The sequence below is a fragment of the Danio rerio genome, chromosome 8, assembly GCF_052040795.2.
Source record: "Danio rerio strain M-AB ecotype USA chromosome 8, GRCz13ab, whole genome shotgun sequence".
NCBI classification, from domain to species: domain Eukaryota; kingdom Metazoa; phylum Chordata; class Actinopteri; order Cypriniformes; family Danionidae; genus Danio; species Danio rerio.
In genome coordinates this window covers 21,944,041-21,966,576 of record NC_141028.1, presented here as the reverse complement: position 1 = coordinate 21,966,576, position 22,536 = coordinate 21,944,041, and the positions used below count along the sequence as shown (strand labels likewise).

General features: G+C 35.6%; 2 protein-coding genes across 6 annotated transcripts in view; one reads left to right on the top strand and one right to left on the bottom strand.

Annotated features, from left to right (window-relative positions):
- Positions 1-21,933, top strand: part of rfx2 (regulatory factor X, 2 (influences HLA class II expression)) — a 65,108-nt gene extending 43,175 nt beyond the window's left edge. For 4 of the 5 annotated variants that reach the window (XM_087263256.1, XM_087263255.1, XM_087263254.1 and 1 more), the window contains 10 exon segments: positions 2,971-3,092; positions 3,193-3,311; positions 10,922-11,034; positions 11,991-12,148; positions 12,226-12,323; positions 14,821-14,970; positions 17,005-17,213; positions 19,068-19,221; positions 20,312-20,354; positions 20,448-21,933. In XM_087263256.1, coding sequence (XP_087119382.1) covers positions 2,971-3,092; positions 3,193-3,311; positions 10,922-11,034; positions 11,991-12,148; positions 12,226-12,323; positions 14,821-14,970; positions 17,005-17,213; positions 19,068-19,221; positions 20,312-20,354; positions 20,448-20,572 — 1,291 coding nt within the window. In that variant the 3' untranslated portion in view covers positions 20,573-21,933. 5 annotated transcript variants of the gene reach the window in all.
- fcho1 (FCH and mu domain containing endocytic adaptor 1) overlaps positions 21,747-22,536 on the bottom strand; it is a 72,879-nt gene continuing 72,089 nt past the window's right edge. The window contains exon 27 of the mRNA NM_001423857.1: positions 21,747-22,369. Coding sequence (NP_001410786.1) covers positions 22,341-22,369 — 29 coding nt within the window. The 3' untranslated portion in view covers positions 21,747-22,340. The remainder of the gene's footprint in view (positions 22,370-22,536) is intronic.

Sequence of the window (22,536 nt, the reverse complement as noted above, 5' to 3'; positions counted from 1 at the left end):
AGTTTTCTCAACTTTGACGATTTCCGCTACTGAGAAACTAGGAAATTTGAAAAGGGTCTATTTGGAAAGATTTTGTTAGATTGATTTGGGGTGATTCTGCAGGGAGTACATCTCCATAAAATCTAATTAACACTCTATAACCTTTTAGGGGTCCCCCGACACATTTTCGATGTGGTCTGAGCTGTTGCAGTGCATTTGTGTATTTGCATGTGTTGTGAGTTTTTTCATGCATAACAATCTATAAATACAATCAGTAAAAAGATACAATTGAAAAGGTGTTTTATCATTTTAAGAGTCTACCAGTATTCAAGTACAGTAACTGAATGTAAATAAAAATAATTCAATAAAATTAATAGCTGGTAAAGTTACAAATGGTACAATTTGTTATGCCTGTATGCTTTTAAAATCATTAAACAATCACAGGCATCAAAAAAACATGCAACGATGGATTATAATACAAACTCAGCATTACATATCCTTACGATGTGACTATTGCAAAGGATCACATTGCGATATCTATGCTGAAATGATTTATTGTGCAGCCCTAATGTCTATGATAGAGATCAAAATACTTTAAATAAACCTTGGAAAATTACTTGACTCATTGATATTTCAGTAGATGTCACTGGAGAACTACTGCAACATATTTGCTATTAAAAAAAATATATGTTTAATTCATTAATTCAAAAATTTGGACTCTTCATGAAACTTTTTATTTAAAAAAAATCTAATCATTTTTAAATGGCTTCCATGGCTTCCAGCAATTAATAAATTTTAGAATAAACAATTCTACATTTTTATTACATTTGTTTTGTCTGTGTAGACTTGTAGGAACATTGTGATCTAGTTTAAAAGGAAAAGAAAAAATTGATTGTGATCTGATCCAAAATTGTGCATCTTTTCTCACAACAAAGTTTAAATCTGCATTCAGACTGAAACTCCAGCATTCAGACTGAAACTCCAGCATGGGTTTTGCAGTCTTGATTAAACTAATAATTTGCTGAATTATTCAATAATTATGTAAAAGTTATTTATGCCACAGCTAGCATTTTATTGATTGAGCAGTGAAATGTTTGATTAAATTACCTTGACATCCTTTGTAAAATAAGTTACACTTTATTTTAAAGTGACATAGTTACATTATAGTGTAACTATTCATTTAACTACTGAGAAATATTAATTAATTATATGTGCTATATAGTTGGGGTTAGAATGAAGGTTGGATTTAGGGCTAGTTACTAGTCATTACGCATACTTCATTTTAATTACTATGGTAAGTACATGGAACATGTGTCACTACTTCACCTTAAAGTGTTACCAAGTAATATTTCTTGTGGCCTGTTTCCACTGACTGGTACAGTACAGTACGGTATGGGTCACCTTTATCAGGCTTGCGTTTACACTACCAAGGGTACCCTTTTGGTGGGCGTGGTGTAAGACAGAGTTTCGGTCGACGTCATTCTTGCTCGAACAAATGTCTACATTAAAGCTGTACAGGTTATTCACATATCATGAGAAGCACTTCTCACAAAACAGATGCTTTAAACATATAAATACTCATGTATAAATGTTCATTACTAACTTTTCTATGAACATAATTTGATTATAACTGCAGATCAATGACATAGCCCACTGTAACGTCTGGAGTTATATAAAACGATAAAATAAATGCAACACAGACTCTTACAGTCTCCGATATGTTACCAATCATAGATAAACTACACACAGCATACATTAAGTCGTTATTTAGGTTTAAAAACAACACACAGCTTCCAAGAGATGGGTTGTGGCTGGAAGGGCATCCGCTGCGTAAAAACATGCTGGATAAGTTGGCGGTTCATTCCGCTGTGGCGACCCTGGATGAATAAAGGGACTAAGCCGACAAGAAAATGAATGAACAACAAACAGCATAGCCCACAGTCAGAGCAAACCTCTCATTTGTGTCTGTAATCTTCACCAGCACATGTAGCCTCTGTTAGATAATAACTCTGTTATTCCCAGTTCAGAACAGTCCAAAAGGCGATGATAAACATGGCAGTTTGTTTATGATTTAGGTTGCTGAAACAATTTGCTCCTGTGTTTTGTTAATCTTCTCCTTTGTTTTTTCATGCTTCAATCTCGCATTTGTCCTTTTCTTTTCTTGTCTGAAACGATCAGATGTTGAAGCCTCTTGAAAAATTACACACACGTTATTATCATTAGCTCAAGGAGGTCGTCATATCAAATACAGACGCGATCGCGAGCTCTCTGGAGAAAGCGAAAATCGCTTGCACGTTTAGATGGCCTCGTAAAACAACAACAGAACACAGCAGATTTTGTTGTTCTTGGCTTTGCGGCTGTACATCAAGACAACGAAAAGGTGTGTTTTAGCTTGGGTCATCCATGGCTCATTATTATATGCATATAGTATTACGATGTAATGTCTCGACTGTGTATTTAAAACATGGCGGTTCCTTTGTTTTCATTCTGGCTAGCTCCACAAGCTCATGACATATCTCTGTAACCAATTAGCGTTCAGCTGCGCATGTAGCTCCATCTTTTGGTACCCTTTCTTGTGTTTGGTACCCTTTCGAAAGGGTGTCGAAAAAGTGGTACGGTACGGTTTGTGTACGGTTTCAGTGGAAACGGGCCATTAGTGATCAGTTCACCACTGGCTTGCTTGATTTGGGACTTTTAGAGCTGTGCATCGATAGATTTGCTCTTCAGTGTTTGGACTTTCAGCAGTAAACATGAATCGGTTCACACATAATTCTTCTAAATAACATTAATTCCTATTTCTTATTCCTAATTACTATTTCATGTGTCAGAGGCTCTTTTATTGTGTTGGAAATGCACAGAACAGCTTTATATTAGACATTGGCTCTGCATCCTGAAGGAAAATCTTTTTCTCTTTCTCTCTTAGTCATATCCTCTGTAATCCCAGTAGTGAATCCTGCATTTAGTCCTGCTGTCGGTATTTCCTGTGTCCAGGTTTAAGCCCTTTCACAAGATGGATGGGATGGGGGACAGTCTGAACAGTGGCTCCCAGCATTTGTCCAGCACCCCTGAGCAGAGCGTGGCGGCCCAGTGTCAGCATCACCAGCAGTACATTGGTAAACCTCCTCTTACAGTCACATCAAAACAGCTGAATGGATGCACAATCACCTTCAGCTCTAAAACTGTGTGTGTGTGTGTCTGTGTGTGTTTTGGCAGATGTGTCTCATGTCCTTCCTCCCTTCCCTTCTCTTGATCTGGGCTCCTGTCCTCTGCCGGAGTCCATCAGCATGACTGATGTGAAAAAACTACAGAGCAGCTACAGGATTCACTGTGAGGTAAATTGTAGTTGTAGGATTTTTTTTGTAAATGTAGCCTTCCTAATTACGAGTGCTCCCTGTGGAAGGAAGAGCTTTACAATGTCTTTAGAAGGAAGAAACTCTTTTAAGGAAATTATTAAAGCACACTGGCGGAATTAAGCTTCCTCATGCTGGAAGACATTACATTCCATGTTATTCTATGCCTATTACAATTTTTGAAATGTATCTTTTCAAAATAAATATCAAAGTAAGAATAAATAAAGCATCAAACCAGGGATTCTCAACCGGTGGGCCTCAGCGATCCTGCAGGTGGGCCAAGTGATAGCTTATAAGTAACTCTCAATATTCTACTATAATTTTGGAATTTCATTAATAAATATGCTATATTAAAATGATCAAAGCAATGCACTTTCTCCTGATTGCTTCAAACTTGGTGCAAAAACAACCTCATGATTGCGTCTGCAACTAGTACACGATGGCAGTGCATTCAAAACTATGTGTGAAGTGAAAGTCCCTCTTTGTGTATTTTTGTGTGAACATATGTGAATATACCTGCATAGTTGTCCAAATTAATATCCTGTGAGTGTTTTATAAAGGATGTGCAACCATACAGGAGAATCTAATTAGACTAATGGTGTTTTTGCAATAGAATGTAAACTAAACTTGCATATAAGCTTCAGATGTGCTCACGGTTTCTGTCAGCGATCTCCCAATAATATCCAGCTCCAAACCCAACAGTCATCAGATCGATGCGTTTCAACAGATTTAGGGTGTGTTACTCTATTTACTATATATATATTTAGTAAATAGTTGCATATATAGTAAATAAGTGCTCTTATATATATAATACAATATATGTATATATATATATATATATATATATATATATATATCTTATATATAATATATGTATATATATATAAGTGCTTTTAAAAATATAGAAGTCTCCATTCTTTCTGTGAATGTGTTACCTTTTGTAGATAAGGAGTTGCTTCCTTTCATGAATAATAAATACTTAATTTTGTGTGTGCTGGAAAGGGAGTGTTTGAAGATTAGATTTCTTCTCTGTGATCTCATTACAAAAAGGCTTTGCTTCATCACACTCCATTTTTAAAAATGATTTTAAATAGCAGGAATTAAACTATTATTGTCTGTTTATAGTCTTAAACCCTGGGGGAATTGAAACAACCTCTTTAAGTTTTACTTTTAGTTTTGGTGTGTTTAATTTGAGAATAAAGGGCACTTGATTTATGTTTACAGCTGGCAATGAGGGAACGTGCAAAGATAAAAAAGTCAGTTTCTTTCATATTTTTCTTCCCTCTCATTTTTTTCCCCTTGCTGACAGAGTTTCTACTTTGACATGTTCTTGAGTTTTACTTTTTCTGAACACAGCTGGTACCTGTTACAGTGTAGCACAATATTCTGACAGATTCACTCAAGCCATCTTCATTTCATATCTCTCACTTATAGTGTCATTTCTGCTATGTTAAAACCTCTCAGTCCCTGCTCATCCACTGCACAGCTTTGTGTTCTAGGGCTTCTTTCATCCCTCAGACTAGGAGTTTTCTGTCTTCCCAATTAACCTTTTATCCAGCAGGACCTTTGCTGTCCGTCTGTGCACATCTGTAGGTCCTGACGTGCTCCTTGCTACTGACAAATCAGTTCATTTTTTGGTAGTGAAGCATAGAAGGAAAGTGTGTGATTTCTGCAGCATGAAACTGAAGTATTGACTTAAGAACTAATTGTGAATTCTGAATACATTCAATTGCTTTATAATATACAGTAGCCAGGTTTACAATTACAGTCACAAGGAGTCAAAACATATTTGATGCTGTTCGGACAGCTGTTTATTAAAATGGTTGCATTTATGTTTGGCCATATAAATGTGTTCTGCAAAACAGATATAAGTCGGAACTTTAATTCTTATGCTGTATGCAAATTTACAAATAACCTGAAGATTTATGCAGAATAATTTTGAGAGTATTATAGCTAAAAACTTAAAGTCCCCACGAATCGGATTCTGCGACTGTTATTTTTTTCGAATTGTGACGAAGTTCCTAGAGAAACAGAATATTAAATGACAAAACAGTGGGCGTGGCTTGATTTTTCCACTGCAAGGTAAATGGATATGGTAAAATAGGCATTTCATTCAGAAAGATTGGGAAAAGGGTTAGGAAAGAGTAACCTATCAGACTTCTCCTTCTCACTAGTTCTGTTTGTTGTCAAAACTGACAGTTAAAGCAGCTTGGTTAAATATCCACTAAACTACAAATCTAGCAATGTGACCTAACAAAATCATATGATTAGTTTTGATTTCTTGGGGACTTTAATATATGACATAAATGTAATACCTTTTTAACTTTTATTTAATGTTTACAATGGAAATCCAATTGATACACTTAATTGGCAGACAAAGCAAGCAACTTGTATATCTACTAAAAGAAAGAAAATATCACAAATTGTAATGTAAGTAAATCATATGAACATTTTCATATTTGTAAATAATACAACTGAACCTAATTTCAAAACTGAAAAAATGAAATTGTACACACATTTACACAAGTAAATAAATAGACTAAGGGCCTACTCACACTATGCTAGACGAACCGTGCCCAGGCCCGTTTCCGAGTGCTCTGAAATGGGCTCAGGCATGGTTCACTTGGCCTGCCCTGCCCGGTTGGAAGATGTGTGCCTAAGCATGGTACACTTCGGCTTTGGCACGGTACGCTTGTGTATAAATGCAAAACGCGCCCGAATCTGAAAACGAGATGTGACTTTTAGGGGCCGTTTCATATGGATTAATTATTAATTCTTACTGTTCAGTGAACACAAACTGTCGTAGATTTTTAAAGTCGCAAACCTCTCACTGCACGAAAGCTGCGCACCTTCAGCAAACCTCCTAATTCCTGCAGCATGAGGACTTTATGAATGTTTATGAGTGTCAAAAGTGGCTGATCTGTTCGACGAAATATCTGACATAAGCGAAATAACTAAAGAAATCTTCTCTGTCGTATGACGTAAGCGTGTCCAGGCCTGAATGCAATGTGTGATTGCGGGGGAGACTGGAGTGGGGACAAGTGTGCTTTGACCCGGTTCAAGGCAACTGTACATAGTGTGAGTACGCCCTTAATGATATTGTAAAAGTCTGGAAATCTGCGTAGTTCTATGTGCACAGATTTTTTTTGAGGGCCTAGCTATAAGTAATGTTTACATGACTTCAGCAGAACACTTTATTAGGTACATCTTACTAGAACCAGGGTGTCTTAATCCTTTGTAGCATAGATTCAACAAGGTACTGGAAATATTCCTTAGAGATTTTGGCATGAGAGCATCATGCAGTTGCTGCAGATTTGTCAGCTGCACTTTCATGATGCGAATCTTTCATTCCACCACATCCTAAAGGTGCTCTATTGGATTGAGATCTGGTAATTGTTGAGTACAGTAAACCTGAAATGATTCTCGCTTTATGACATGGCGCATTACTCTGCTGGAAGTAGCCATCTGAAGATAGGTAGACTGTGGTCATAAAGAGATGGACATGGTCAGCAACAATACTCAGGTAGGCTGTGTTGTTGACACAATGCTCAATTGGTACTAATGGGCCCAAAGTGTGCCAAGAAAATATCCCCTACACCATCATACAACCATCAGCAGCCTGAACCATTGATACAAGGCAATATGGATCCATGCTTTCATGTTGTTGAATGTCGCAACACAAACCAAGACTCATTAGACCAGGCAACATTTTTTCAATCTTCTATTGTCCAGTTTTGGTGAGCCTGTGCAAATTGTAGCTTCAGTTTCTTGTTTTTACGTTTCTTTCCTGTTCTGATGCTCGGTTTGAACTGCAGCAGATTGTCTTTACCATGTATACATGGCTTAAATGCATTGAGTTGCTGCCATATTGGCTGATTAGAAATGTGTGTTAAGGCGCAGTTGGATAGGTGAACGTAATAAAGTGGCCGGTAAGTGTATATTATCATTCATTCACAAATAAATCTCTTAATGACAAAATTAGCTATGTGGATTCTAATAGATCACAAAACTTGTTTACGAGTTTTAATATATATATTTGTAATGGTTTTATTTTCTTTATGTTCTTAATTTTTTGTATAATTTTTTCCGCAATTCAATTGAATAGTCTTGTAAAAAAAAAGGCAGTCTTTGGTTCAGACTTTTAGTATGACCTTTGCTTAAAATTGTCTCTCTTTTTTTTTTTTTGGAGATTAAAAACTTGTTTCTATGTCAGGTCAACATTAAAATTCAGATAACTGAGTAATCCACGTATAAAGTAAGGACTCCTGGTGTTTTCACGATCTAATAGCTATTGACCAGGTGTAAGTATGTTCTAATACACATTTATGTGCAGCTGGATGAGATTTCATGGCAGATGGGTCTAAAAATAGAAACAAAGCTAACACTAAAACATTCTGTCACTCCTCATTTGTTGCTCTAGCTAAAAAGTTTCCAGTGGTTGTCATGCAATCAAAAAGAGAGGAAGTTATGAAACTGATCAACATATCTTTTTATAGTCATTTAGCAAATGCTTTTATTCAAAGCGACAAGCAAGTAAGGATCATTTCTATAGTAATTTGACTAAAATAGCTCAAAAATGTCAACGTATGATCTCCAAACTGATAAGTAACGTTAGCTATACTGCTGAAACTCTTCAGCTCTGTGTTCTTCCTGAACTATGAAAAGTCTGTTTCATAAACTCATAAGTGAGATACTGTTTAAAAACCACAGACTAGTGCTGTAGATGCAGGTTTAAAGTGCTTAATGCTTTCCCCTCTGTTCACGAAGGTACCAAAGCTTGTTTGTCCGGGAAGGAGAATTTTCTCTTTTTTTTGTTTTGGAGTGCTGTTTGAACTGTTGCTGGGGAAACAGTAAACAAGGTTGCCATAGTGACCTGGCTGTGCAAGCCAAAACATAGCATGTGACTGGCGGGGAGGGCGAGGAGGAAGGGGGGCTGTGTAACTGGAGACAGTAGTGTGTGTGTGTGTGTGTGTGTGTGTGTGTGTGTGTGTGTCTTCATCGAGGAGGAGAATCTGAGACAAACACACACTCTCAGTTCTGCTCCGCACTAAAGCAGCAACACCTACTTTTGTTTTCACATGTCAGTTTGCTGAAATGCCATCCTCACCACACACACTAAAACGTCTTTTTTGGACTTACGGAGAGACACTAAAGGTTTTCATGCACCTGTCGGTACACAAAATGTTTGTTTTTTTTTCATAGCCAAGAAAAAAAGACATCTACAATACACTTTTAAAAGGATAGTTCACCCCAAATAAACACTTCCTCACCTCAAACTAGTTTCTTTCTTCTGTTGAACACAAACAAGACATTCTGTAGAATGTTGGAGACCAGCAGTCATGCAGCAGTCATAGCAGGGACATAAATCATAGTGGAAGTCAATGGCTGTTGCTTTCCAACATTCTTCAGATTATCTTTTTTTCTTCTGTTGAACACAAAAGAAGTCAAACAGGTTTTGAACAAGTGAAGAGAGAGTAAATGATGACACAATTTTCAGTTTTAAGAAATCTGTCCCTTTAAGTATGTCTTTGGTTGCACTTAATCATATTAAGTAATAATACATCTTTTAAGTCATACATTTTTTTTCCTGCACTGAGCCAGAAATCTCTACTTCTACTAAATCTTCATCAACTTATTGTGTTTTTTTTCATATTTGTATTCTAAAGGTTTTAAAATTGGCATATGTTCATCCGAAATGTGGCTATTTTTGTATTTTGTGCTACAATATGCATCAATTATGACTGTTCTTATTATTTTTTTTTTTAAGTTCTGGTTAAAATTTATTCCCAAAACCCCTCTGTAAAAACCTTTGACTCAATTATGTAATAATAATAATTTTTTTTTTTTTAACAACGCAGCACTAAAAGATACATCAGTAATCAAGTAATAAGAATTCAGATGGATACTGAAAAGATTAGTTAGAGAGAAAAGAAAAAAAAATAGAAAAAGACATTTGCACAGTAATTATATATCTATATCTTGGGCTGCACAGTGGGGCAGTGGGTAGCACGTTCGCCTCACAGCAAGAAGGTTGCTGGTCGAGCCTTGGCTGGGTCAGTTGGTGTTTCTGTGTGGAGTTTGCATGTTCTCTCCGTGTTCACGTGGGTTTACTCCGGGTGTTCCAGTTTTCCCCACAAGTCCAAAGACATGCGCTACAAGTGAATTGGGTAGGCTAAATTGGCCATAGTGTATGTGTGTGAATGAGTGTTTGTGAATGTTTTTCAATGATGGGTTGCGGCTGGAAGGGCATCCGCTGTGTAAAAAACATATGCTGAATAAGTTGGCGGTTCACTCCGCTGTGGCAACCTCGGATTAATGAAGGGACTAAGCAAAAAAAAAATTAAATGAATGAAAATATATTGCGTTGGAGTTTAAAAAAAAGAAAAAAGAAAAAATGAGGGGTGTGTGGGTTGAGATGGTTGGGAGATGTTTGATATACTTATGTATATAATGTGGCTGTTTACTATATATTTTCATCTGGAGTCTACGGCAATAAGAACTTCATTTTTTTTTTCTTATCCATTGATCATACGTAAGTGGGTCTGATCTGAGTCAGTTAATCATAATGAATTTTAGTAAAAACAACATTTTGAATGTGATTTTGTTCAAAGTTTAGTGAATGTGCTGGACATTTATACAGATGAGTTTAAACATGCAGTTGAAGTCAGAATTATTAGCCCCCCTGTTTATTTTTTTCCAAATTTCTGTTTAACAGAGAGAGGACTTTTTCCACTCATTTCTAAACATAATAGTTTTAATTACTCGTTTCTAATAACTGATTTATTTTATGATGAAAGTAAATATTTCATTTGATATTTTTCAAGACACTTCTATACAGCATAAAGAGACATTTAAAGACTTAACTTGGTTAATTAGGTTAACTTTGCAGGTCAGGGTAATTAGGCAAGTTATTGTATAACGATGGTTTGTTCTTATGGAAAAAATAGCTTAAAGGGGCTAATGATTTTGACCTTAAAATAGTTTTAAGAAAATTAAAAACTGCTTTTATTCTAGCCGAAATAAAACAAATAAGACAATATTATCAGACATACTGTGAGTTTCCTTGCTCTGTTAAACATCATTTGGGAAATATTTAAAAAGAAAAAGGGGGGTAATAATTCTGACTTCAACTATATAGATCATTTAAAAAAACTTTTAATACAAAAATAATTTGAACATATTGTCCTGCAGTCTGTCACCTTAAACAGAACCTGAAATGAAGTTGAATTTATATATGTGGCTAGTGTTGTGCAACCATTTAGGCAGTTTCTATAAGAAGGTGGGTTGCTTTGAAGATGCTGCTTCAGAATGAGGAGCGAATGAGTTTTGATGGATGGCCGTATTATGAGTGGGCCAAATTCAAGATGAGCCATCAGGAAAGACAAAAGACACTTCAAATAATGGAGGAACACTCATCTCTCACACTCTATATTCATGAGATCTTCCTACAGCCCCCCAAAACACAGCTTTTGTTCCGGAATCATTTGTAATTTTGTTGTTATTGTGTTATCAGGAGAAACATTTTTCCTGTTTAAATGATTTTAATGCACACAAGAAACTTTGTTATAATAAACCTGATTTCTCTCCTTTAGGCTACTCTGGATGTTGTGATGAACCTGCAATTTCATCTCATAGAGAAGCTGTGGCAGACCTTTTGGCATTCAACAGCGCCCTCTAGTGACGGAGCCACTACCATACCTAACAGGTGCCATGTCTATACAGTTCATAGTTAAAGTAAAAAGGAACGCAACAATTAAAAAACAAAACTCACGCTCATGGAAAACCTGAAAGCATCTAGGATTTTTTTTAAATAATTTGGTGATCTTAGAAAATAATCAACATTTTAAAATATCATTTTTTTTGGTATGATCTGCTATTAAATATAAGCTACTGTAATGTTCCAAAGTTCAAGGTCATTGATATTGCCAATGTTGCATTTGTTATATTATAGTAATACATATATTATATTATAATATTTTATATTATATTATATTACATTATATTATATTACGTTATATTATATTATGTTATATTATGTTATATTATATTATATGTAAAGCTGTAAAAATATTATTACAACGTAAAATAAAAATTACCAAAAACAATCTAAAAACCAAAAACACTGTCAAAACACACCAGTGCTCTATTTACTTATCTCTTGCTGTAAAAACAACGACAAATCATTTAGTTGAAAACATTTGTGTAGCCTAATCAGCAGCTTTGTTCCCACAAAATGGATTCTTTGAGGATAAAAAGGCATTTATTTGAAATGAAAATCTTTTTAAATATTTAAATTAGCTTGTCACATCTGATCAATTTTAATGTGTTTCCTTGCTGAATAAAGTATTAAATTCTTTATATTGCATTTTCTGAGTGAAACTTTGAGAGCTTCTTAATTGTGTTTAATTTATTTTTGTTATTTGTTTGTGGAGTACATTAATAAATATGCACTTTGGTCTTGTACTTTAATCTAGTTCATTTAAAATCTATATCGTAAAAATGCATCTTCATATGCTTTTATTTAAAATATAACGAATACAATATATAACTAATATAACAAATGAAGTTTTTATTTTTTATTTATCTTACTGTTATCTCATTTCTTGATGCAACCATTACTCTGGATTTGTGTCTGAACAAATGTTGGTGTGTATTGTTCAGCGAGGAGGATGTGGAGGACATCAGAGGATTCCCCAGAGACAAGCTGATCACTCTGTGTAAATATGAGCCAATTAAACAGTGGATGAGGAGCTGTGATCACATCCTGTATCAGGCACTGGTGGAGATCCTTATCCCTGATGTGCTGCGGCCTGTTCCCAGTTAGTATTTTCTCTTGTACACACACGCTGACATGAGCTGTTTGACTGCATGACTGATGGGAAATGTGATTTTGCAGGCACCCTCACTCAAGCCATCAGAAACTTCGCTAAGAGTCTAGAGGGCTGGTTGACCTCAGCCATGACTAACTTCCCTCCGGAGATCATCAGCACTAAGGTAAGTGTGCATGTGTGTGTGTGTGTGTGCGTGTGCGTGTGTGTTTGTGTGTGTGCGCGTACTGTTTTTTGAAATCACTTAAATCATGCTCAGTCAGACACTTTTAAGAAAATAAATAAGGTAAAAAATATGTATTATGCTCTGTTATTTTATTATGCAAACTTATTTTATGATGCTTATCTGTTTATTATATTTTTTATTATATTATTACTGATTTAAAATTTAACATTTATAATCTTATGAATGACACTTAAAAATACAAGTGTCTTAAAGAGATACGATCAAAGTTTGTTTTTATTATTATCATTAGTGTTGGGTCGACAAACAATGCCATCATCAATCACAGATGGCCTATAGACATCATGATGCAAAACCGGCAATGCGATCCTCCGCCTCGCCCACATCGCAGCAGCAACCCGCTTGCGACAAATACACACTTAGGCCCCGTTTACACTAATACGTCTTCAATTTAAAATTGGCATTGTAGAATGAAAATGTTTACGGAGAACAAACATTTACGTCCACACTGGCTTTTCACCTAGAAATTCTGAAAAGCCCCCCCTCCTTACTATACCGCTGAAAACGCACATCATGTGACCACATACTCACACACAAACACATACACACACTATGTCATGCACTGCAGCGTATGTGTGCGTCTGAGCTCCAGCAGTCAGCGAGTGCTTTGAGCACAAACCCCAGAAAGCAGTGCACGTCGGACAGTTTATTAAGGATGTACCACTGGATCGAGTCTCACTATAGTTGTTAAATGTGATATTTAATTTTTCTTGTCTCAATCTAACGATTCTTTGGTCTTTTGAATCCATCAGGTAACGTGTCACAGCATCAGTACATTGCTTCAATCTTTCGCTTATACGCTTGTACTCTGTAATTTTAGCGAAAACCTTAGATACTGTTGGTTTGTTTCTGTTGGTTGTGCATCTTTTTTATCAACCAAGTTTGTCGACGTGATTATAACGACACAGAACACTCTGCCTATTCATGCCAGAGTCCTGTGGAAAAAGTAATTGATAGGTGGTAATTTGTGTGTAACTTTATTTACTTATGATTTGGTCATGGGTAAAACTAAGACCATGCGGGTCAGGTAGTTGGAACAGTAGGCTACTAATTATTCATTTGTTATCAATTAATTAATTAATTAATTATTCATAATAATTAATTCAACTCCGCCTACAATGACGATGCCATCATCTATCGCGATGTTTCACATTAGACATTGTACAATGCCAAATTGGTCGACATCGCCCAACCCTAATTACCATTATTATTATTAGGATTATTATTTTTTATGATTTTTTTAATTAGGGCAACTGCAAGTGATTCTGTATCTAAATGTTTAGATCCATAAGATTGTTTTTTAAATGATTTTGCAAAAAAATATATAATTATAATAATTTAATTGTAATAATAATAATAAAATATTATTTCAGATGAAATTTAACATTTTACACAGTATTCCCAATATTACATGATCTTTGAGAATTCATTATAAGATGCTGATATGGAGCTTAAGAAATTGCTATTGCAAATAAGTTTAAATCAGTTATATATATATTTTTTACATAAATCTTATATTTTAAACCATGTATAGAACGTGCAAAAAATATTTTTATTAGAAATATTTTGTAATGTGTGTGTGTTTGTGTGTATGTTTACAGTCTGTGTTTGTGTGTGTTTATACAGTGCTTAGCATATATAAGTACACCGTCACAAATCTCTCTTTTAAATTCATATTTTAATAGCTATAAAATATTATATTTGCACATATACATTAGATTAGTCAGTACTGAAGCCAAATCTGGAGCTTATTTAACAAAATAACTGACGATAATGGTAAAAAAATAGTACACCCAAATTTATGTTATAGAAAAATATTAAATACAAATTTGAAAAATAAAAAGAAGTTAAATTTAAAGTTGAATTTAATTGTATTATCTTTCAATTTCTAAAGATGTTTGGTGACTAAAATTTTATTTTAATAAATATATCTGTTTAATAAATCTGATTTGTTTAAATGCACTAAAAATACATTGCCTATATTCACTGAGAAGTGGATAAAATAGTCATTTTCAAAATGGGGTGTACTCAACTATGCTGAGCACTGTACATATCTATATATAGTGTATATGTGTGTATGATGTGTGCGTGTGTAACTGTTGTTTCATTGACTTCATGTAGGGTATATTTACACCTAATATAAATGAATGGTTTTGTTATAAAACATTTAGTATGATCACTTATTATTTTATCATGGACAGTTCAAAATGAGCATGTTGTTTAATTTTAACACATTTGTTGTACTGAGAGATGATTGAACATTATTTAAAAAAAAAATTAAACCTTACCTTGACTTCACTGCGCTAATGTGAAATCACACCTTTAAATGAAATTTGATGCAGACTGTCTTTAAATCATTTGAGTGTGTGCTGTAAAAGTGCTGCAGTGTTTGAGCAGTGTGTTACTGTGCTCTGTTCAGGCTGCAGTAGTGAGTGCATTTGCACAGACCCTGCGTCGCTACACCTCTCTCAATCACCTGGCTCAGGCAGCGCGGGCCGTCCTGCAGAACACCTCCCAGATCAATCAGATGCTCAGCGACCTCAACAGAGTAGACTTTGCCAACGTGCAGGTCTGTGGCTCTCATCACTCTTATTCTCTGGCTCATGTTCATCCAGCTTTTACTAATCCAGCTTCTACTGATTTTCAAAATATAAATTGCATTTCCGGTTTGGGGATCACTTCAAAAAAATAGGTTGTGCTATGAATAATCCATATACAGATAAAAACGTCTTTCGTCTATATTAATCCATCATGAAAATAGTTGGTGTTTTAAGGTGGCATTACAAATCACAAATAGGAATGCGTTTTTTTTTTTTTTTTGATAGTGTTCATTAACAAGCGTCTATTTTGTGATATTATTATTATTATAAGGTGTAGCTTTAACCCAGTAAATCAGACTTGTTAAATGGATAGTTGCCCCAAAACTGAAAAGTCTGCCATTATTTAACGTCCCTTTACTTGTTCAAAACATGGTTGACTTTCTTTCTTCTGCTGAAGGAAGATATTTTAGAGAGAGCTGAAAAACTGTAACCATTGACTTCTATAGAATAAGTTTTTCCTAGTATGGATTTCAATGGTTACAGGTTTCCAACATTCGCGAAAATATCTTCTTTTGTGTTCAACAGAATAATGAAACTCATAAAGATTGGGAACCACTTGAAGGAGAGTAAATAGTATTACATTAAAATCCCTGGCATCTGGCTGAGACCAAGACTTTTTATTATGTTTGGCCAGCTAAAGCTAGCTAGTTAAAATCAGATGCCATGCGATTTACTTCTATGAGGGGGACGTAATTAGAGCTGTAAAGCTTAACTTTTCATTTTAAGTGAAAAATCAAATCTGTCGGAGAGGTCCATTAGATAGGTACAGAAAAAGTCCACAGGGGGGGGTGATCACCAGAATGGGGAAAACTCAGAATAAAATGAGAAAATATGATACATTTGTGTTTTGGAATATGGAAAAACTGTATCTGATTGGGCAGTTAAAAGATTTAACATGGGCCATCACCATACTGGTAGAATTGGACTTCCAGAAGGGGTGTGTAATTAGAGCTGTAAAGCTTAACTTTTTGACTTTAAGTAAAACATCGAATCTGTTGGAGACGTCCAATAGATTAATAGGTAATTCCCCAGAAAATCCCAGAGTAAAATGAGAAAATATGATACTCCAGTGTTTCAGAATATGGAAAAACGCTGTGTCTTTAGGCGGTTTTCATCTGTTTTTATAACATTTATTTCCATTTTATTTATACTTGTGTCTTTTATTTCTGTTTATGTCAAGCATTCTGAATTGTCACTGTGTATGAAATGTGCTATATAAATATACTTGCCTTGCTTTGTCTTACATTTTCACTTTTTGGTGAACTATCAAATTAATGCTTTATTTACTAAGTGGAACTAACTTAATATTTTTGAACTTGACTTGAATTTTTCTGTGCAAGTGTAACACAGAAAGCCCCAAATAAATCTCATTTCTAATTGGACAGACTATTTCCAATTCTGGGGGAAGGGAAGCACTCTGGTAGACAATTAAGTTACTGTAGGCTCAATCAAAACATTATCTTATTAGCAAGGCATATCAGCATCATTGTTCGATCAAAAAAATTATGAGTTTTTATGGGGGTTAACAATATTGACATTAGAATTTTTTTTGCATTTTATTCTTAACTTTTTACAGGCAAACTTAAAAAAAGGAAGTGAAAAATGTGTTGTGTAAAATGTCCTCGGTTTAATTAACATCTCTTGGGAAATATTTGAGAAAAAAAAACAAGGACCTTTAAATTAATTATCCTCGTGTGAAATTTTGTCTTTACCTGAATGTCTGTAATATTGCTGCAGAAAGTCTGTAGTTTAGGAGTTTAAGAATATTCTCATTTGAGGATGCTTTACTGAAAGTAACTCATTCATTCTGTTAAATTGCCTTTTAATATGTCATGGATTAACTGTGAGGATAATAATGTCACATCATACCCTCTTCTTAACATTCCACCCTTATTTACAGTCTAGAAGTTACTCTCCTTCCCTGATTCTTTGTGTAAATGATGAAATGTGTATAAGGTGTGTGTTGTTTCTTTGCTCACAATGCGTGTGTGTGTTTGTCACAGGAGCAGGCGTCCTGGGTCTGCCAGTGTGATGAGTCTGTTGTTCAGCGTTTAGAGCTGGACTTTAAGGCGACCCTGCAGCAGCAAAGCTCTCTGGATCAATGGGCCGCATGGCTGGATAACGTCGTCAATCAGGTGCTCAAACCCTATGATGGCAGTCTGAGCTTCCCTCGTGCCGCACGCCAGTTTCTGCTCAAGTGGTCCTTCTACAGGTACGAGACCCCTAAAAAATACTTTCACTGCATTACTAGGCCTCTTAAAGTCTTTTTGTTGAACTTTAGCAGTTTGTGGATGATTTGACCAAATAGGACATCATTGTTTATTAACAACTTTGTTGATCCTTGAACAACATTCCAATCAAGGGATACGTGTACAGTTTATGTTAAGTTTAGGCTTACGGTTATGCACTTCTACATGATTGTTTTCCAACTATTATTCCCCTCTACTTTGGGAATAATTTACAGTTATGGTTGGGTTTAGGGGTAGAGAATAGGTATGGATTATATTTTTTAACAAAAATGATGCTCCAGGATCAACATTGATGTTAATTGAGGATCACATTGTACTTGGCAAAATCATGACGTGCTATAAGGTCTGTACAAAGTTCTAAAGGGGACCTATTATGCCCCTTTTTATAAGATGTAAAATAAGTCTTTGATGTCCGTAGATTGGGTATGTGAATTTTCAGCTGAAAACACCCCACAAACGATGTGTTAAAACTCTTTGAAACTGCCCTATTTAAGCTTTGCTTCTTATAGTGCTATTTTGGTGACTGTCGCTTTAAATTCAAATTAGACTGTGCTCTTTTCAAAAGGGGTGGAGCAACAAATGCCTGTGTGTCAGCATAGTGGCAGATTCAATGTCCTGCTTACGAGGGCGAGATCATCACTAATGGCTGGGACTCAACTATAGTATTAATAGCTGGTTATATTCACAGGCTGTTGAAACACAACTATGTTTAAACCCCTTAACGTGATTTCTGCCTAAAGCTCCTCTTTAAAGACGAATGTACACAGCTAAGTTGTTATCCCTTAAAAGAAGCAATCTATTTTAGAACTGCCTGAGCAATCATCAGTGTGTAATGTCAGTCTAAAGAGCAGTGAAAGAATGAGATCCTAGTCTACAAGACAAATTCACTATGGGGTCCCTCTGGATTTTTTGATTGTATTTTATAATCAAAATACAAATATGCCTAAAACTTAGCTAAGGGAGAAAAAAAGATGAGTGCGTTTACACTAATGCGTTTACATTTTAAAAATGGCTTTTCAGAATGAAAACACTCCTTGTCCAGACTGCCGTTTTTATTTTGCTTGAGAAAACACTCAACAGCCTGAATGCTCACTGGGTATGCGTATATTTTGCTGGCATCCGTTCTGGCTGTCTACTGGTTGTGTAGTGAGTGGTCTTATGATAGAGGTTTGATGAAACCAGGCATCATTACTCAATAGTTCAGAAGAGCGGTCAGAGTTGTGGATAGCCACGGCTCTGTTTTCAAAAATCGGTGTTTCAGTTGGTCTGCACTAAAACGAAACATCAGTGTTTCCAAACTAAAACAGGCTTTTCAGCGTTTTCAAAATGCTCCCTTTTGCCCAATTAGCCCATTGGGCTAATCAACTAGTAGAACTTTTTTTAACCATTAGATTCAGACTTGAATCAATATGGTAATACTGAGGCCATCATTACTGTCCTACAGTTTCTAAAGATGTCAAGGATTAAGAAAGATTTTCGAGATGAAGTTCATTTAAGGTAAATACATTTTGTTTTTAACATTTGCTGTAATGTACTGAGCTATAGACCAATCAGAGAACAGCATACTCTCAGAAGGGATGGTGTTTGTAAAGTACAAATCTTTGAGAAGCAGCAAAACGTGTTTTGAAATTTTTTTTTTCTTTTTTCGTTTCTTTCTATAGCTTTAAAGGTATCATTGGGGAACAAATTGAGAGTGTAACACTGGTGCTTTACCTGCCAGTTTTCTAACGGCTGATCTTGAGAAGAGAGTTGTTGAATGCAGCACACACACTGTACCTGCTGTTGTGTTGAATGTGTCTCTGTCATGTGATTTACAGCTCTATGGTGATCAGAGATCTGACTCTGCGCTCGGCCGCCAGTTTCGGCTCCTTCCACCTCATCCGTCTGCTCTATGATGAGTACATGTTTTATTTGGTGGAACACCGTGTGGCTCAGGCAACCGGAGAGACTCCAATTGCTGTCATGGGGGAGGTGAGGAGATCTGCACATTTCACACACATTCAGCTTACTGCATGCCGGCGCTCTAGCTTCAGTTTGTCTACATATTAATTTTGTTTTTAAAATATGAATATACCTGTTGTGTGTCTAAACAATAATATTATTATATTTATATTGTGTAGTATTTCATCTGTTCGTCTGTCTATTGATTGTAGTAACTAAATTATCTTTACAGCTGTAAAATATCAATGAAATGTAAATAATAATGTAGTAAATACATGTCTATATACAGTTAAAGTCAACATGACTAGCCCCTCTGTGAAATTTTAGTCAATTTAAAAATATTTGCAAAGTGCTGTAAATTGGAGAGCTTTTTTTAAACACGTTTAAACATCATTTTTGTTTATTTGTTTGTTTTTACCATAAAGACAGCTTATAATATAATATTATATTATATTAGTTATTTTGCAAGATGTTATTATTCAGCTGAAAGTGAAATGTAAAGGCTTAACTAAGTTCTATTAGGCAGCTCATTGGACATCAGTAGTTGTTCTGTAACTATTTGAAGAAAAAAAATTATTTTAGGTAGACTAATACTGATCTTAAAGATTGTTTAAAAAAGATTGATAACATATACAGTTGAAGTCAGAATTATTAGCCTCCCTTTGTTTTTTTATTTTTTAAATGTTTCCTAAATTATGTTAAACAGAGCAAGGACATTTTCACAGTATGTCTGGTAATATTTTTTTCTTCTGCGGAAAGTCTTATTTGTATTATTTTAGCTAGAATAAAAGAAGTTTTTATTTTTTTTATAAACTATTTTAAGGTCAAAATTATTAGCCCCTTAAAGCTATTTTCCCCGTAAAAACAAACCATCATTATACAATAACTTGCCTAATTACCCTAACCTGCCTAGTTAACCTAATTAACCTAGTTACGCCTTTAAATGCCACTTTAAGCTGTATAGAAGTGTCTTGGAAAATGTCTAGTCAAATATTATTTACTCTCATCATGACAAAGAAAAAATAAATCACTTATTAGATATAATATAACTATTATATTTAGAAATGTGTTGAAAAAATCTTCTATAAATATATATTAATGTTTTTCTGTTTATTTTCAGTTCAGTGACCTCAGTTCATTAATGCCATCCCTCAAGGAGCAAGGTAACCCATTCAAACCCCAGCCTAAAATATTGCATTGATTTTGAAGTCTCGTCTTCTCTTCTATTAAACCTCTCTCTCTGTTTTCCCGCATAGACACTTCATTCTCAGACGACATGACCAGCGATGGAGACATGTCGAGGATGAGCGAGAGAAGCCTGACTGAACCAGCGGTAAAGAGAGAAAGAATCGAGATCCCTCACTCCCTGCAGGAGATCTAACAGACACAAACGTCATCTCCGTCTTTAGAGTAGGGTCAGCGTGTGTCTCCTTTAGGTTTTCTGCGACTGTGAAGCAAGAATGTGCTGGTTTGGTGGCGTGTGGTTTATTTTTCATGTGCCATAGTCTTCTTTCAGTGCCTTAGATGAGAAAAGAAACACTAGAGCTTTCTCTTTGACCTTCTGTCGTTTTCCTCGGCCGTGCCTCCAACCGCAGGATGAATGTATCGTCTATGAACCTCAGATGTCTAAAGCACCTTTTTAAACGGCAGCCACTTTTATTTTTTCCCTCTCTCAGACGTAGATGCAACCTGCTGACCCCAAAGCCGCCCGTTTTCAGCCTCCACCCAAAACTTGCTGCAACACGAGAAAAGCCTTCAGAAGCATCCGTTTGATGAGAGCTCTGGCCGTATGAGATGCCTAGTCTATACCTCAAAGCATTCGTAGGTTTAATCAATTGACGTCCAGCTTTTATGATGTTTTCTAATGAGATGAGTGGATTTGGAAGCCCCGCGCTGTTGTTGGAAAGCTCTCGGGATGTATATAAACAGATTCCGTTGGTCGTTATTGCTCGAGCAAAGCAGAAATGGTTTGTGAAATTAGTTTTGTAGCTATTTGACGAGTTCTTAGATGTTTGCAGTAGTTCAAATAAAAAAAGAGGTGGTATGTTGATATATTGATATGTTGTCTGTACACGAGGCCTTCTGAAGTAACTGGAAAAGAGTCACAACGTTGTGAATAGTTTGTGTGTTGCTTATTATAAAACCGACCAGAGATGATTTTAAAAGATAAAATAACTGTAACCTATTTAAGTAGATATCGTGTGTACGTGATAGCAAAAAAACATGTTTTCTAGAGGAGAATAGAGAACCCTTAATAGACGGAATATGCAGATTCTTACAGAGACGCCTCATCACTTGGTGCTGTACAACCTTTCCTGCTTTTAGTGGCCAATGGGCTGGTTTTCTGGAGATGTTTGTGACTATATTGTGCTGGGATCTTTACTGGTGCCTGGTAGCGGCCCGTAACGCGGCTCTCTGCTCTTCACAAAGATCAGCTTCATTTCTACTCGCTGTGTGTTTGTGTTTGTTTTCTGGAAGTGATTGGCTGTGAGCGTCAGGCTCTGTACTTTAATGCCTGTCATGGTTTTGTTGTGTGCTTTTGGGAAAGGAGTTTGTTTTTTTGTAATGTTGTTTCAAGGCTTCTGTCTAAGAATTATTTTTATGGAGGTAGATGCAATTCTTCTCACTACTATATTGATCCCTTATTTTTGTGTCTTTAAAAAAACCTGGTTATTTAGCATCGGCCGCTTAGTTTGATTGTATTTTGTACTGGTAAGACGTCGATTAAATTTGTGTAAACCACTTTTGTGTCTGTTATAAATTCACACAGACTTGGTTTGTTTTTTTTCATATATATATAGTAAATCTTTTTTGAATACTCAATTTTCTATCATTATACATACATACTCATTCACAAGTGTCCACTTAAAATGAAAAGATGTACATCCGGTTGTTCAAACGTGAAATAAGAGAGTGTTTTTGCGCTGAACAAATGATTGTTTACAGAGATAAAAGTAGAGCAGAGGCTGGTTGTGGTCCACAGTTGCAGTGCTGTCCTAGAGCTATGCATCATGGGTAAAAGTGACGTCCCACACATCACACTCTACAGTATGTACACTGCTCTCCCTCTTCAGGATTTCTCCACCAGCACAGGTAGCTTTAAAAGTGCAAACGTTGAGTCTCCTTGTTCTACGAGCAGCAATCGTCACTCATAAAGAACAGCCGGCCATGTACTTTCCTGAAAACACACACAGACAACTATGCATCATGATTCATAATCAATAATCAATCAATCATAACTCAAATCAGATCATTTTCCTAATGTAGTCAGACATGTGTTCAGAGATTAGATCATCTTGAACTTTAGGCTTTAAGCAAACTTTAGTTTCACTTACCTTAAAAAAA